Source organism: Orbicella faveolata, unplaced genomic scaffold (assembly GCF_042242905.1).
Source record: "Orbicella faveolata isolate gen_17 unplaced genomic scaffold, um_ofav_v1 contig_13, whole genome shotgun sequence".
In the NCBI taxonomy this organism is placed as follows: domain Eukaryota; kingdom Metazoa; phylum Cnidaria; class Anthozoa; order Scleractinia; family Merulinidae; genus Orbicella; species Orbicella faveolata.
This window is the reverse complement of record NW_028301540.1, coordinates 17,371,714-17,390,000: the sequence shown is the minus strand read 5'-3', so window position 1 is coordinate 17,390,000 and position 18,287 is coordinate 17,371,714. Positions and strand designations below refer to the sequence as shown.

At 38.3% G+C, this 18,287-nt stretch overlaps 1 protein-coding gene and 1 pseudogene across 1 annotated transcript in view; one reads left to right on the top strand and one right to left on the bottom strand.

Annotated features, from left to right (window-relative positions):
* Positions 1–18,287, top strand: part of LOC149115397 (uncharacterized) — a 31,265-nt gene that overhangs the window by 9,809 nt on the left and 3,169 nt on the right. Inside the window, exon 3 of the mRNA XM_089284890.1 lies at positions 3,046–17,967. Within this exon, the coding sequence (XP_089141016.1) occupies positions 3,198–3,632 (435 nt within the window). The 5' untranslated portion in view covers positions 3,046–3,197 and the 3' untranslated portion in view covers positions 3,633–17,967. The remainder of the gene's footprint in view (positions 1–3,045; positions 17,968–18,287) is intronic.
* LOC149115398 (uncharacterized) lies at positions 15,707–17,247 on the bottom strand (annotated as a pseudogene).

Here is an 18,287-nt window from a genome sequence, read left to right as displayed (position 1 = left end):
TAAAATGTTGTCTGTGAATGTTTGTTTACACGCGTGCTGACAATCACCTTTTATGTCGCGTCATATTAATTATGTGGTGGCAGCGGCACCATGAAATGAACATGTCGGCGTCATTTTTTCTGTGTGAATTACTTTGAAGCCTGCTATTTCACATTTTTATTCTTTTATTTTCCGAGTTTATTATTCCAGTTGGTGAATATGTTTTTATTTTCAACTAAACAAAGAAACAAGCTATGAAATTAGCAAGGTGAGAAAGTAATAGTACACATGTGATAATAGATTTTGTTTGCCAACAATGTTTGTTGATATGTTTTCAATTTGCATCGGTTTTCATCGAGAGCATTCAAGTCTATACGCAATGAAAGCGGGATAAATGAGGCAATACACAGTTTTTAGGAACAGTTTCTCTAATGACTTTTATATTTTTTCCCTGCTTACGGTTTTAAAAATATATCGGAAGATTTAAAAATTATCACATTACCCGCACCTTCCTATAACCTACACCAACAAATCTTTGCGTTGAAATTAACGTATAACCCGCAGGTAATCGGCCAGAAATTACGGTATACCTAACTACAATTACTTATCTAATAATTAATAAAATATGAAATACATGTACGTATGTAGGTGTAAATGCGTGTATTAATATTTATTTAGATATGTCAGTTCCAAACAACAGATGATATGAGAGATCTGAATGATTTCAAAATTAATTGCACTGAGAAACTATTAAGGCCTGTATTAAGTATAGTAAGTGTGCTTTGAAATATGAAACCATGGCGCTTTCGTGCAACAGAGATTTTCTCAAAAGATCGTGGAGCATGCAAATGAAAATACACTGAAAATAGATAACATTCGCAAGGTCTGTGGACAGACTTACATCACATCACACGTTCTATATATTACATGACATCACATAGTTACTAATACCTTGGAGCATCCTGTTTCCCCTGATAAGAGTGTCAAACTCGTATTTCCAGGCATCTTGACCTTCTGAGTGAAAACGTCTTGACGCCAATGCCTGCCTTTTGGACTCTGGCAATTGTGATGTCGGGGTTTTCTCCGAGGCCTTCACTTTTGGCGATTTCTGCTAATCCAGTGAAGGTTTTTAAATACCTCATGAAGTCGAAGAGGTCTTTCTGTTGATCACCGCGTAGCAGAACATTGAATTTTTCTTTGTGGATTGCCGAGGTTCTGGCGCTAGAAGTATCGTCGATGGCTGCAAGATAAAATGAGACCAAAACTCTTACTGTAGATGAGCTGGCATCACTATTTGCCACATCTAGGGCCATTTAGCGTTTAAGCTGTTCAAAAAATCCCTTCAAGATTATAATAAAAGTGAACTTACCAAAGAGACTGAAGAGCTTGAGCAATTGAGTCAATTGAGCATCGAGTCAATAACTGGTATGCTATGACACCACCATGTGCACTTTTCTGGCATCTGGTTGAAGCAAAATACTCTCTGACAGTTTCAATTAGTTAACTATTAAGACCTATTAACCAGACACTCTTCAGGGTCTGTATACGGTAGTTTGGTTTGAAAGGAGACACCACTTAGCCCTCGCGTGGTTGATTCGCTTTGGCCACTAGAACCAGAGAACGTTTATTTGGGTCGTGATGATTTCCTGAATTCCTGACAGACAGGCAAGAAAATCTACATCCCGTACCCAAATTTTGGCGAGTTCCGCTTCCCGGGGAGAAGTCAAATCCCAGATCCCGTCAATATATTTATCATTTTCCTGATTCCCACACCGTACTTTGGTCAAATCCTGAATCCCGAAAATGCCCTTCCAGATCCTCATATTCATGTTATCTAAAAATGAAGTAACAGAGATCTCTTATCTATTTGTTAAATGCAACAAAACGCTCATTGACAAATGAAACAGTACTACTGAATGGTCCTCGCATATTAGCTGACTCTTTTATGCAGCCATTTTTCATTAAAAATTGTTGAATTTCGGTCGCCTTCAGAACCTTGGAAGTAATAAATACGTTTTCATTTAATTATTTTCCTGGAATGAGTGTGGCCAACAACACTCGCAAATTTAGCACAAAGTGGGTGCCAATTCAAGTTTCTGAGTTAACACATTCTTACCTTGTTTTGTCATAATTAGTATTGGTAGCGTCGACCTGAATGTTACACAAAAAAGAGCAGCTTTTGATAATTTGAGATCTATAGACACAGTTCAAAGTGACATGGTACCATATAGCACTTGAGTTCTTTTGCGGCTATGGAAGTGGTTTAATTAGCGTGGGATACCACCAAGTCTCTTTCCAAAGTGCAACAACATAAACATTTTCGTCCCTTTAAATAACATCTACAGTGCATCGCAGCTCAGTTGCAACCGTATGACAGCTGTGTTCTCACTGTTTCAATAAACTGTATGCCATTACTTCATGTAAACTAGAAAACTAAAAACCAAAGAAAAAACTGGCGGCTTCTATGTCAGATTGTAATTGGAAAAAGGTGTCCATGCTACTGAAGGCTGTCAATAAATTTCGCAGCTTGGTTTGTTAGATTGCCTAACCGTGTTTGTGAAATTTGGTTGGTTTCCAAACATATTACTCAGTGTTTGCTGGAGAAAATTTAATGCACCAGAACAAACTAGCACTAATAACAACTGCGATTTAAGCAAAGTGTGGTTGAATCCTATTGAATAATAATTTTACTTTCAAAAGTATGGAATCTACAGCACAAGAAGTCCAAAAAAAAATTGAAGTCACAATCAGAGAAATTCCTGAAGAACCGATGGCTCAAAATTCCTTGGAAGATACCAATTCTGTCAAGTCTGTCGCCGGAGCACTTGGTTAGTTTTTCTGTTTTGTTTTGAAGACCAGGGCTGGTCTAGAACACCCATGGCTATATTTTGAAGCACAGATGTTTACCCAAAATATTCAAGCTCTAAGTCTATCACGCTGTGTCTTGTACCTTTTCCAATTGTTTTCTTTTCTTCTTCTGGTGTTCACCCACCTCTTCCTGGTTTCCTGGCACTGGACAAGCATGATACACAACATTTCAAATTTTGCTGCTTTTGTATTTTGTAGTGTCAGTGTTGTTCACAACGAGGCTAAAGAGAAAAGGGTCAAGACCAAGACCAAAGGAGAGTTTAAAGTTCATCAAAAATCAAACAAGACACAGCAGCACCCTGACTAGACGGAAAAATACGCTTCTCGCATATGGTTTCAAGCTCCACGTTATGACTGGGGCAGAAGTGCTAGTGATTGTACAAACCGATAGAGAAAGAAAAATCTGTGCATCTGACCTTTTAAAGAATCAGTACGAATCTGGAAAGCTGGCTCCAACAGGAACCAAAGAATTTGCAAACGTTACCAAAACAATTAAACCGGAAGATGGTGAAAGTTTGGGGGTAGCTCCACTTGAAGACACTCCTAAGAAACTTCCATTGGATGAAAACATGTCCGAATTGTTTGGTCTCAACATTCATGGTAGAGCAGCAAATCAAAATGTTATTGTCAAGCAGAGTATACAAGAGGTTCTTTTCAGGAGGCCATTACCAAATCTGACAGAACAAGAAAAAGCCCTTTGCACACCACAACCATCACAAGTGGCAATGAGCTTCATTTCAGATGAGTCAATGACAGTAGTAATAAATGCCCCACAACGGGAATGAAATCTAGAGAATTTTTATTATGATCAGACAAGAAATTCATCAACAGTGATTTAAACAAGTTATGTTCATTTTCAAATCCTAAGTTGTTACAAATATGTAATCCATCTTTCGGTCTAGTGTCCGAACTTGACTTTGGTGACAGTGACACTACAACTTAATGTTTCAGTTCAGTGCTTGGTCCTGTCAGGCCACAGACGTAAATGTTAGTCCCAAGTGGCAGTGACACTAAAAGTGAATGAAATGGTTCAGTGCCATGTCCTGTTGGGTCTCCAGCAGAGCCTATTAAAAACTTTAAAAACAACAGCTGTGTACTTGAATACTACTGTTACCAACATACATGCAGTTATTTTATCACGTTTGGCACCAAACGCTGTTTTGAATTCTCTCCATCACTTTACCTTCTTTTTATTATTTTTTTTGCAAAATGATGGTTTGAAAAATTTGGAAGAGAAAATTATTTTAACAAACCTCTGTAAGCAATATATGCATATAAGCAATGTAATCATGATTCTTCTCTGAATAATTCTCTGAATATAAAAATTGCAAAACATACAATTACGTTTCAAAGTGTATAAAAACACTTGATTAGCATGTATAGTAGTGATAACATTCTAGTTACTACTATAACCATGGAAAAAAATATAATCAAATTCCTTAAATAACCACAGCCTGTCTATGAAAGAAATGCTTGTACATGTACATGCATATAAGCATAACTGATAGACAACTAATGAATAACTAACAGCATGATAAACCTCTCCTAACTTTGTTTTTGGTCAGAGATACAGGTACAAAAATATTTTGCTGATCAAAGGTTCAGGAGCCCAGCATGCGAAAATTACATAATAGGTGGATTTTCTTTTTAATTAGTGTTTAAATCTGGTAAATGAGCCCAATAGAAAACCCATGTTTTAAGAACATTACAAACTGTGATAAATAAACATTTTAAGGGCTTAAAAACTGTCAAAAAGCTTAGGCACAATTTTCTTAGTCTTCTTTGCATTCGATGACAAATGCTCCAACTTCCTGTTGTTCCTGTTGGGCAATTTCTGAACAAATGTCCTGATAGAATTCAATCACCTGTTCCTTTTTAACTTTATTGTCTCTTTTCACGGGTGACCACTTAACCTGCAAGCATTCACTAGTCTCAGTCACACACAGCCAACAATTTTTCCTCTGTTCTCACAACAATTTTTGCTTTTGTTGATATCTTTGTCCTTCCTCCTGTTTTCTGGGGTCACGTACACATTGTTAATTTTTACTTCACTTCTGCTTTTTCCACCAACGGCAATGTCTAGATGACACCGCTGCCTATTTGCTGCTAACTTAGAATGGAATTCAGAGAGCTGGTGGTCCAGTGGTGTTCCTCGACAGACATGTGTTCCTGTAGTCCATGTGGGTTGGTTAAATATGTAAAATATACAATATTAACAAACAAAAAATAGGAAATTAATTTAATTCAAGAATTATGTGGCACCCATTCATAAACCTTAGATGATGTCAACTTAAAAATCAGCTTTTAATTAGGTTTTCTGTGAAAATCTAATTTATATTAAATAATTTTGAATCATTTGCCAATCTTTAACTGACATTTAAATACAACCTTTCTTGCCTAATTTCTAGTACTGGATTGGTAATAATAATTCTCAATAATCCCCATCTTGACATTGCAGAGTTACAGTTATAAAATAATATGTAATTGTATATACATACCATTCTCTTTGAAGCTTTATCCTCCAAGCCAAAATTTCAGAATTAAGATCAAATTTTCTCCTTGCCAACACTGCATAGTCTTTGGGATCTTTCATCCCAGCAATTTTAAACAGCCATGTATGCAACTACATGTATGTACAAAAAAGACAAATTTTATCCTTTAAATTGTGCACAATTATTGTTATTGTCATACAAAGACCAGTTTATCATTTAACCATCATATCTCCAATATTACAGTGTAGTGTACCACTATTAGAAAATTTGTGTACCAACGCGTGCATGTAAAAATACCTGCAACTATCTTACTTTCTGTCATAATTATGAACATGCAGTTCATGTTTCCTTCAACATTTCTAGTATAGTGCACCAAAGAAGGGCACAGATCACCATTCAAGGTAAAAATAAACACTGACAAATAAATGGACTGCTAGAGGGATTAAATTTGTTTTCATTTACATCATTTAATTAAAAAGGTTCCCTATCAAGAAATACAGTGATCCTTTGCCTCTAAAAAAACTTGGCATTCATGACATGTTGAAGTTTCTGCTGATTGCTAAAATAAACAGTGTCATATGTACATATGTAATACCTTGGAGGAGGCACATTGGAAAGCCAGAAAAACAGTGGATTTCATATATCACCTTTGACAATTTGTCGAGGTTTCTAAAGATGTGCAACCAGTCCACGGCGATAGTGGCTCCTCTGTGCCACAGTTTTGACTGCTTGTTCACCTCTTCCAGTTGCGCATCCATGTCGTCCCCCTTTGATGGATTGCCAGAGGTCGAGATGGACTCTTACTGTGCCTGGAAAGTACTAACCTCTTCTGAGTAAAGACTCTGTGCACATCTATTGAAATATAATAATTTTGAGGAGAGATTTAAATTTATATCAAATCTTATTGTGTATTACTACAATGTACACTGGTATGTTGACCAATGTCACTTTCAGAGTGGTGTTGAACAACAAGAAAGCTCTTGGACTTATGACTCAAGCTTAATTCAGGATCATGGGCTACAGCTGTCCTTGTACTACAGTTAAGGTCAAATGAAATCCTCCATTCCCTTACAGCAGTTGTGCATGTAAATTCTCTTATGTTCAGTTTTAGTTCGACATTAACCCCATAGTATTTGCTAGAGTGGTCAGTGTTTTTCAAATGAAATGCCTACATTATTATGTGTGGTTACGGAAGCTAATGGATTGGTGCCACCTAGGGGGGTTCTTGTGCTGCCCAGCAAACGTGTCTACTGATTAATCACCTTTTACAAGTCCTTAGAATTTGTTTGCATGAAATGACAAATAAACAGAAATTCCCCTCAAAATATTATTGGACATCTAACTGGCCTAATAAAGGTCGAAAATAGCCTACTTAAGATTGAGAAATTTCTGTAATTAACAAAGGCTGCGAGAAAAGCTTACCGGTCTTGTAACTCGATTGTTCCATACTTTGAAGAACCCTTGTAGTGGAACAAATCTGCAAATGATTCTATGCCTGCTTGCACATAGATCTTGTTTTTCCTTCGAACGCCATAATGGGAGGTAAAGAAACCAGCCAGGTACTTCCACACCATCTGGAACATGAACTGGTAGTTTGGATCTTTCATTGTCGGGTACCACTCATAAAGGAAGTCATTGACAGACAGTTCCTTCCCACTGCTCAGTTGTTCTCGCGCATATGGGACATGAAGTTCCATCCATGTTCGTTTGTATGCAACTTTGAGCAAAGTCATGGTGTAGTGGGTGTTGCCCCCACATTTTGCATACAACTGGGCAGCCTTGCTAGAGAAACCAAGTTCCATAGCGAAGGAAGACATGAGCACCTCCCAGTTAAACTCAAGAAAGTACTTTCCCATGTTCATCTCCACATGCAACTTTCCTGTATGTAGGATGAGCCAGTCAAACGCCTGCACTAATTGTACATTCCTGCCTTTGTGCTGCTTCCTAACTTGCTCTTTCTGGTCCTTCCTCCATATCGTGTTGTCACTGGAGCTGTTATTTGTCTCACACTCAACATGGCCTCAGTAAATGTGGCCGCCAGGTCAATGTTTGGAATGTGTGACTTAGTTTGGCCCCGTGTCTAAAGTGTACCCGTGCTCAGGCGAGTATGATTATTCGACAGGCATTGACAAAAAAACAAGAAAGAAAACAAATCGCCAAACTAATACTTTCCGAAAGTTGAATCCAGTAATTTATTATTGGGTGATTAAAAAAAAATTTACATTCGAGAACATGTAGCATGAGAACTCGAATTTTCTTGGTGCACGTGGCACAGGCCGGAAGGAATAGATACACGGGAGATGTCTCGTTTCTTTGAAGCATGGAAACCAGTTAGTGGTGCAGGGGCTACCAGGAGAATCAAAATGTCAGAGACCAGTATGTCTGGTTTCTAGTATTTTGTTGTGAAAATGTCGTTCTGGACACTTGTAATGTGCCAGGTGGAAACTAGTGAAAGCTTGGAAGGTATATTTCCTGGTGGTCTGATCAACTGTGGTAAAAACCTTCTAAAAAGATTTGATTCACTGTACAAACTGGGTCATTGAAGGTTTCTGGAGCCAGACAAGTAGTTGGTGAAATCGGAAAGGAAGTGTTCTTTTGAAGGAACTTAGCATGTGGTACTTATTATGCTATTGGGATGTTTTGTCTGACTGAGGCAGGAGAACAGCAAATTGATTGGGTCCCTGAAAAGGACTGAGCAACTTTGGAAAGCCATGCCATTTGCCAAAATTGACAATGGAGATGCCAAAAATATGGCAGATAAGTCTACGTTAGACTATTGTTTTGCACATTTCCAAACGTGGAAATGCTATGGACTGGTATAAACAACCTTCAGATATTTAAGTGAATTTAAGATGGTAATAACAATTACAAAGAAGTCCAGTTCACTCTGGGAATAAAACTTACTTAAACTGTTCTTGTTTATATATTCCTGATTTGATGGTATGTATTTGTGCCATAATTATTGGCTGTAAACTGGTATTTAAGAAGAAAAAAAACAATAACAAACAAGTCCAGTTCATTCTGGCAATAAAACTTGTTTTTAAAACTGTGCATATACATACATATTCCTGATTTGATAGTATGTATGTATTTGTGCCATAATTATTGACTGTTTACATGTATTTAAAAAGAAAAACAAAGAAGTCAAATTAGTCCAGTTCACTATGGGAATAAAACACTTGTTTAATTGTTCTTGTTTATATATATAGAGGATATTACATGGCTGCACGGAGATATGAATTTCTCTTTGAGTGTTGAAAAATATTTCACAAGTGAGTGCAGTGAACGAGTGAAATCTCCAAGCAGACATGTAATCTTTGTTTTATTATATAAAATCCTCACAATACAACAAAAGATGATTTAGTTTTTATTTCAAAATTGACTACATAAGCTTGTAGTCAATTGTTTATTTGTATGAATTGTAAACAAGGACATGTTATTTCAATACAAAGAAAGACTTAAGCGAAAAGGCCGAAATAAAATCTCTATAAATAGGAAATGGTCTTAACTAAAGGCAATAAAGATGGTTGGAAATTTGGTAAACAGTATCAAGTAACATACTGTTCTTTAAGCTTACTCCTGGCTTTTGTCACTGTTTTCAAGCTTTCATTTCTTACTACTTTCAGATGTGCTTTCACGTTTAACGAGAGTTATTCTGCTGCAAATTCACATTTATCTTGAATGATCCTCCACCAATTGTTCTGCTTATTAATGACCCAAGCCCTGTTAGAGGCATCCGAAGTCCTTCAGCGCTATGAATGCACTGATATTCTTCCATAGCAAGGTGTGTTGTACCAGTGGATGCGCGTGGTTCTTGCAATTGATCGTCATTCTGGCCTCTGAACGACAAAATTCTGGATAGGTTTTCTTTTTGTTTGTCTGACAAGGAAGAATAGTTGTTTAAAGAATTAACATTTCGATGTCCTGTGATCTGCATGATGTTGGAGGTATTTTGTTGTCATTTAACCTCTGTACAAGGTGTTTATGAGCACTATGGTTTGTCGATCGCTCATTTTCTAGTCTAAGATGAACCTCGTTTACCATGTCTTCTAGCAAACTGTTGAGCTTGTTTACACTGATGGGTTGTACTTTATACCAGGGTCTTACTGATAGGCTGGATGGCTGAATATTATTCACCGCCAAGTAGAATGGGGAATCCTCAGTCTTCATGCTTTCCAGGCGCTTGCTTGCATAAAATTTGTAAACACAAACTGGATCTCTCTCAGCTGGTAGATCAGGAGAAGAGTAAATTCTTGGCTTAATCTTCTGCATATCTCTACGGTCAGATCCAGTTCTAGTTTTAGTCTGTCTCTTAACCGAGTATTCTAAATACTCTTTTCTGCCGGGTGTTTGTTCTCTGTTCTTTGCTGCCGCAAAGGCCAAAATGTATGGTTGAATTTAGCTACAAAGTGTTTATAACGGCTTGAGGGCTTTCAATCCCCAGGCCTTTGGAAGCGTACAGTTTTTCAATTTCCTTGTCTGTTAGGCCATCAGATGTCATAGGCTTGTTTCCAACTCCCTTGGCTTTTAGATCCATTTGTTTTGCTTTGAGGGTAGCCATTGTAGTTTTAAACTCAGTGTCAGTAAAAATTGTGAAGCCGTATTTTTGTTTGTTCAGATACATGTATCTGTGGATGCTTGAAAGAAAACCTCTCAAACTTGTTGGTTCATATTCGGAGCCTTTTTTATTCTAATGCCAAAGATGAATTTCGAAAGGAGGTTGTTCAGAACTTGGGGTGAATGCTCATGAAGAGATGTTGAATCAAGCAAGCCAGGATTTGATGTCTGAATGAACCTGTTCAATAGCTCGACCTTGTATGCAGTTTTCTTCTTTGTATTTGGATTTCGTCGTCCTGTGATGAATTCGTTCAGTTCATCATCTGTGATCTCGACAAACCTGCTTGTTTCCGTATTAGAATAAAACTAAACTTAACTTTGACTTGTGAAAAAGCCAAAGCAGAAACTCTCAGCAGATGATGGGGACGGTTCGGCAGACCACAAGTGTTTGATAGTGCGTGAAAATACTGCAAGCTGATTGGTCAAAAGTGATATCTTCACATGTGAGGATATTGTATCATTTTTATCAATTTGTTACAACTCAGTATACCACTGACTTTTATATAATAAATACATATATTCATTTAATGGCTGTTAACATGGAAGAGTTTTCCATCTGCCAAATATTTGTATATCACTGTTGTCTTATTTGTCTCTAGAAGAATTCCATTGATTTCGTCTTCAGTTAGGGTTGGGTGGAGTTCTGTTTTGCTTCAAAGAAGTTTTGTAGTTGGTTGTGAAAAGCTGCAGTGTTGAACTTTTCTTTGTTGGTTATGTCTTGAACGAATAGTTTGACATACCTTTGTTTGCTCTCTGTAGTAATTCTCTGGTCAACTGTTTGCAGTTGTCACATTTCAGTAACTTGCCATTTGTTTATTTCATTTCTTTTATGACATGCACTGCATGCGAAGTAGCAGGCTGGTGTTTTCACACCAGTAGTGTGATGACTTTGACATCTTTTGTTGCCATGTCTAGAGGAGTTGGTTTGGCATTAGGCAATTCTTCTGTGAAGTATGGTTCTTGTTCTATCTTGAAGCATTGTTTGGTCGTACTGCCCTACATTTGACCCATGTTTTTGTCTTTCTGCATTCAAAGGTTTCTGAAGATGTATGGTTTGTTCATTTGAACAGAGTTCACCCACTCCTCCCAAAAAACATGTTGACAAGGATGGGGTCACATATGCAGTGTTTCTGCCAGACCGCACCATTGCAGGAATCCCGCGTTGAAGTCAGAGATGGCCCCCAGAAAAACAAAAAAGGCCAGTTTGGCCCTTTTCTTTTACAAGGCTGCAGGCTTAACACAGGCATAGCATTTTAAAAGCCATCCCAGGGCTCAAAATTGCGACTGATATGGTTGCCAATACAACTAACATTTCATCTTTGACAAACAAAAATTCTGGTTTAGTTGCCATAATGGCGACTAGATTTCTCTGTGTCAACGATCAATAATGGTTATTTTGTCACACATTTTGTCCTTCGAGAAAATTATATTGAAAGATCTTTGCTTCTGAATCATTCAACGTAAGAAAAGAAGTCAATTCACCCTTTTGCTTTGCTCAATGCTGTATTGATTCTCTCACATTGGAAAACTTCCAAGTGGCTGACTGTGCTCGAAACCGCCCTTTAATGTACTGCAAACCCTTGTTCATTGACTACGTCATGTATGCCTGTGGATTGTTCTCTTGTAATGCATGGATCCTTCATACCAACATCTGATTCAAAATAAACTTTATTCAGAAGAAACACTTCAAAAAGCACTTACTGTTAAATTTTATCATAGATTCTAATGAACTGCTTTCGTTTCCTTGGTACCCTGACACATTTTTTCCTTCTGTAGCTCTCAATTTATTGGTTCCTTTCCTAAAAACTTGGCCCCTAAAAAAGGTTTTCAGGGGCCACTTTGGCCCTCAAGGAAAATGTTCTGGCTCAAAACACTGCATTATTTTTATAAATAAACCTTAAATTTACGCTTCCACTTTGAAAAGTCAATTTTCAATCGTTCCCAAACCTCATTTTTTAGTCCAAAGTCTGTAAGTAGCCAGGCCTTTGGGCTTACAGCCAGACCTCTGGCTATTTTCCAGTTACTGCAGTTCAAATTCACAGAAACTCCATGACAACTGCCATCAATTTTATAGTGAGTCCTCCCTTTGGGTGTGGGAAAAAGGAGGTTTGTTGAAATGTTTGTTAAAAGAAAAGTGCAAAAACAGGTTAATGGAGACATTCCCAAGCAGTGTAAAGAAGAACATTTCTTTGCAAGGAAACCATAAAAGGCTTCAAAGAACAACTTTGCTTTCTAACAACAAAATTACTAGTGTGAAATAAAAACACTGTTGAAAAGGTTCATGTCAGGGTCTCTGGTCTGGGTAATATTGCATCATGTTTGCTGTAAGCGACAGGACAGAAGCTCACAACTGTGCTGTTCTGCAATTTATTTCATTGCATAATAATTATTATTCATTTATGTCTGCATACATGCCCAACGAGCAATACTCCTAGAGCCATGATGACCAGGAGAAAAGCAATTTGTGGTTTCCTACCAGTATGGTGCTCCTCTTTGCAGCTCTTTGGGCTGCTAGTGCTCCACTAATAATAATTACTATTCATTTATGTCTGTTACTGTTTAGGTAGATGAATTGTATGAAAAGGTTAGAGTTTTGTTTGGTTTAGTGAGCATGAGATTAATTTTTCTTTCACTGATAGAGTTAATATGCAGTGAGAGGTTCAGGGCAGTGTTTAGTGGGACGAGTTGCTGATTGTATAGCATCAGACTGTGCTTTAGGGTGGGATCATTTGAGCTTTAATTGAACCAGGACTGGAACACACTCGTGTGAGCCACAAGAAGAAAGGTTCTGGAATACTTAACACTCTTAACATTTGAAAAGAGTGTCATCATCTGGGCAGGGCACAATGTTTTTATTGCATGAGATACATGCAATGGTTCTGGTTACCTGCTATTATTATTTTACCTGTGATAGATGTAGTTTCTTTCTTCCTGGATCCTCTACTTCTGCTAATGGTCGATTAAATTGTTCAACCTGTTGAGGTACAAATTCTTCATCCTGAGACTTGGATGGCGCGAATTCAACAAAAGTTTTCAAATGTGCCTCACAAATGGATAGAAAAGAATAAAATTAAATTGAATTAAATGAATGAATAAACAAGGAGGTGTGTTGTGATGCTTTGTAGCCAGTTGTACCATAAGATAACAAGGCTTCCATAAGATAACTTTCAACAACAACAACATCTTTTATTTAAACATGGGTTTTAAAGCTAATATAGCTTATGGGGCCGTGTAAAAAATGTTAATAAAATAATAAAAAATTAAAAATTATTAAAAATCATTAAAACTGAATGTAGACAATGAAAAGTAAGATATGGACAATAAAAGATATGAACAGATTTAATAAAAGACGAAATCCCTGTCAATTTGGGGACAGCCCATTTGCGGTGACTCTTCATTAAAGTTCAAGTTTCTGAGGGCATGAGACTTTTTTGCCCTTTTGGCATAGTCACTGGCGCTGGCAGCGGATGGTTCTAAAATATTCCAAACAATGGATCCTCTGTGAGAAATAGAGTTTTTCATATAATAAGTTTCAAAATGCTGTACGCTAACACGATGTTGATGACGGAGGTCATACTTAGACTCTTTCCTTTGGATTATATGTTCAGAGCATGATGGAGTTATGCGGTTGTAGATATTAAAAATTAAGGTGGCTATTTTGACCTTATAAGAGTCGAATAAAGAGTCCCAGTTAGCTGTTTTTGTTACATCCTGAGAGGGCATGTTGCACGGGAGGTTATATATGACTCTAGCGGCCCTACAATGTATGGATTCCAAAGAATTAAATTCGTTTTTATTTGTACAACACCCCCAAATTGGTAGCGCATATATAACCAAGGGTAAAATGACTTAAAAATGTAACAGTCACTCTGAGAAAACCGGGCAAAATCTGAAAAAGCTGAAAGATGGGGGTCGGCCAAATTATTCCGTACTAACATCATAGATAGGTTAGGTTGACTTATGGATAAATATACTAAAGTTTGCTCTTCAAGTGTTTTGGTAAAGGAAATATGAGATCCACTCTCCATCACCCCCTCAGGTCCTAGTTTTTCTAGTAAATGTGACCCAAATTTGACATCAAGCAAAAACTGTAAAATTTAGTGAACGAAGTTCATGTTTTGTATCTGATATAAATGGACATAGAATTTCTTGCAAAAAGCCAGAGACATGAGAAATAAGCACAAGTCAGTCTACACCATTTAGTTTTTGAATACCTATATTTTGTATCTGCGAATAAGCAACAAATGAGCTATTTTCAACTTCCCGCAGAACGCACAACTAAAACTTCAGCAATAATCGGATGCCAAAACCAAACACTCTTACCTTCCCCCTATCACAAACAGCAATAATCTTTTTGGGCCATTCAAAAACCAAGATACTACATCACCTCCATTTCTCCTACCACTTGATGTCCTGTACAGCACTACACGACGCAAGCAATGTGCTGTTTAAGCCGCTCTTGGATTTCGCATTGGGTTTGTCCAGTGTTAAATATATGCAGTTGACTAAAGCGGTCTCAAAAAAATTCAGAACCCCTCTTTGGCCAATTTAACAGAATGAGAATTTAGAGAAACATGAAGTAAACAGAACGACGCCATCTTGAGTTGGATTGCTCGCAAAGGACTGGGACCTACTTATTTTACTTTGGGTGGTGAGGGTCCTATCGCCGTCGCATTGTTGCTAGAAACGTGTGTTTTGTCATGATAAACAGCTCAAGGTCTGAACAAATAATGATATGAACGAATCACACTTAAAATAGAGCCAGCAGAACTGCGCAATATCGTGAACAAACAGCTTCATCTGAATTTTTTTGCGAGCGCCCGGCTTTTGATGTACATGTCCACCATCAAGAAATCAGCGATGCTCTCGCCTCGATGAACTCTTACACTTCTTTCAAGCTATCCAACTCCCGAGTTCTTCATCACTCGACAAAGCATGAACAACTGAAATTGTTGATTTAATCACAGAATTAGCAATGTGTATATAAAAACAAGTTCCCGTTTAGTAACTTCGAAAGAACTACCGTTAGTTGACACTTGCACTACAGAAGACTAGTGAAACAAATCTCTGTACAATGTATAAGCAAACTGATTACAGTTGTTACTCTCCTTGACTGACTCTCCTTGGTTAATCTCTCTACTCGACATGCCCTCCTCTGAATCCATGAGGAAAGCTGAAATATGATCGCTACCTTTACGGCAAAGTGCAATCAGATTGCATGTATGAAATAAGTAGAACTGTGTCATGGTATTGTTCTACCCATCAATTAAACTGTGTAAAACTAAAGATAACTAATGGAAAATTTGCGCTTGATATTTAGAAAAGAGACTTTTCCGTGCAGATCCTCTTTGGGTTGGAGTTTCCTTTTTCCTACAGATAACTGCCTTTCCTAAAGTATGTCTGCTTTTGCTTCCAATCTCTTGTTTACTAATTTGAAGTTTGCTAGTTCCATTGGTCTGTTAATGAACAAGTGTCGGGAAACGAAATATTTACCTAGGAGCCCTCACTGAATACGTCATTTGCTTTTAATAAAAGCGTTGGACTTTTCATCCCGGCTTGTCATGTACACCAGAGGGTCCTTAGGAGTACACACTCTTTGGTTATATATGCTGTTGATGGAACCTTACGCAACAAATTAAACAAAAATTAGTTTTGGCTGTATTATCCCCGATTTTTGTTTTGTTTTGTTTTCTCTTGCTCATGCCAAGCACTTTTTTCCAGTTATCCGGTTTGCTATCAGAATCGTCAAGTCATTCCTTAAAACAACTGCAGGTTTGTAGCACATCTTCGAGTGGCTTCACATAAGAGTCTTTTCTACCAGCAGGCCCCTCGATTTCTATTCCAAAGAGAAAGCATATTTCTTTTAGTTGGGCAACCTTAAATCTTGATTTTAGCATGTCACGCTTTGCAAGGCTACAGATGTCATGGCCATTGTATTCGATTGGATGCCACAAGTCGACCCCTTGGTACACCGCTGTCTGCAGTTCTTGCAGCTGTCTTTCTGTTTTTCACGCTTGAAGGTCTTCCTCACTGATGGCTTCGGCTTCTTGAACAAGTAGTTCTCCAGGTGCTTTTTGCTGATGTTGCGTTGCTGCAGGTCGTGAGAAATGACTAGCTATTTGCTTAGCTGTTCACCATTCTTCTGGAGCAAAACAAAGCTTACCACGCTCGTTCCTAGCAACTCTCATTTGTTTTGCCACCTTTGCTGGATCTTCTTTGTTTCCTTCAGTAGCAAATTAAACATACCTATTGGTAACATTCTCAAGTAACTGAATCACATTTGACAGCCTACTGACCAGAAAGTTTTAAGTTTCTCGTATCATTAATTTAATCTTTTTCTTGAAGTAATTTTACAGTTCCATGGCTCCTTAGACTGTTCTGAATAGTTGAGATCAATAGACCAATTTCAACATATTAAAATTCAGCCTAAGACAATAGCCTGGAGCTCGAGGCCTCGTACTGTCTATTGTTTTAGGCTGAATTTTAATGTATCGAAATTGGGCTATCATACTGATTTTCTGCGATCAACCAAACAATCCGGTGAAACATTAGGTGCTGTGATTTATAAACTCACGTCCACTGCAGGTGAAAAGGAAGGAGAAACTGACCTCTACATGCACTTGGGAATAGACTTGTGAAAAGAGCTCAAGAGATGGAAGACTGCGTGTTAACAAGATCTAATTTCAGAGAGGTTTTAATCAATAGCAACCCTTCTGATTGATACCGCAAAGATTAGGGTTCTTCATCCTGCTGAATTCAAGAAGTAGGATGCATGTTTTTATCAACTGTGAAGATCATTAATTGATCTTTGAAGTATAACTTACCTGTTGTCACCCCTCTATTAAATTTTTCTAACAGAAACTTCTTCACGTTTTCGGTTGGTCTCTCACCCTTTTGTTGCCATTTTAGAGCCCAACCCTGTAGTGGTGCCTTTCATGTTGACATCGAATAGCTATTTGCTCGTGCGTGCCCTGTTTCTCCAACATGCGTTGACTATTCCCGTAACCTTTTCTGCCCATTCTTTTCATGCTAAATCGTAAACAGTCTCGCGCTCTGTCACTCTCACATGTCGCCTAGTATCCGTGTGGCTTTGGAGATCCCCCTGGGTTCAAAATGTGGCCACACAACCTTCCTCTTCACACATAAAAAGGTCTTGCAAATTGGTAATATGTTTCGCCTTTACCGTCAGCAGCCCTGGCTTTGACAGTGGGGTGAGAGGCGTAAGAGGCATGATGATAGGAAGACCTGTTGAACCCTGCAGAGATCGACCTACTTCATCATATGGAAACATCTGACCTTCACCAATAGCGTAAGCCTTCCAAGCCCTAATTCCGGAGGCAAGAAACTCAAAGTTGAACAGTGCGCTAATCCCTTTCCATTCTACCGGCTTAGCTGCCTTTGCTACATCTACTTGTGCAACTGCTATTCTGCATCCGCTTCGAGTCAGCTTTGGGGAATTGATCATGCTCATAACATTAGATAAAACCTCATCTAGCTGGCTGCATGAGGGTTGAAGCAGCATGTGGATTGGCTTTTAGGAGACTGTCGCCAAGCTCAATCTCTGCACATTGAAACAACTGGGAGGGTGCAGATTCATCATTGATGTCTGATCCAGTACGAAAGACTTCCCAGCGGCGTGTAAACACGTTCCATTCCTATGTCAAGACGCCAATGTTTACTTTGGGCCATTCAAGTTTTGGACCATGAGTAACGGGCAGTGGCGAAGGCCCAGTTGTGTTAGGCAATGTGCACTGATGGGCCAAGCCGTGGTTTGTCAGGAGAGTGGTGGTGAGGGCCTCAGAGATGTCATTGGTTTTGAAATCACACATTGGGGACTGTACAGGCGATGACTACCATGGTTCCTGCATGAAGAAACCGCCCTCTCGATGAGCAAAATTCATGTCAATGCCAACGATAAAGGAACCATTCTGCAAGCAAACAAGAATGCAAAAATCACAATACTATACAAGTAAACTTAGCTACTGAAGCGAAGACGCAAGAACTCCATAAGGTGAGAAATAACGAGCAAGTCCTTCAGATCGTTCGCAGTGTTTGAAACACAAACATAGCCATCTCCTTTGGCCCAGCGCATGAGTCCCCAGTTGGTGGGTTTACTTAGGAAAAGTCCTGGTACTGGGTTGACTAGTGGGAAACTCTGCACAGTACATTTCCGTTTTCAGCTGCTCCCACTAACATATTACTTACCCAATTGATGGGCAATGTTCACACTCAAATTGGACGATGATGGAGAGAAATACAGAAAGTTCGTGTTCTTCGTTGCCTTCTTGAATCCACCACATATTTCATATTTCTTTATTAGTGGTGCTAGAC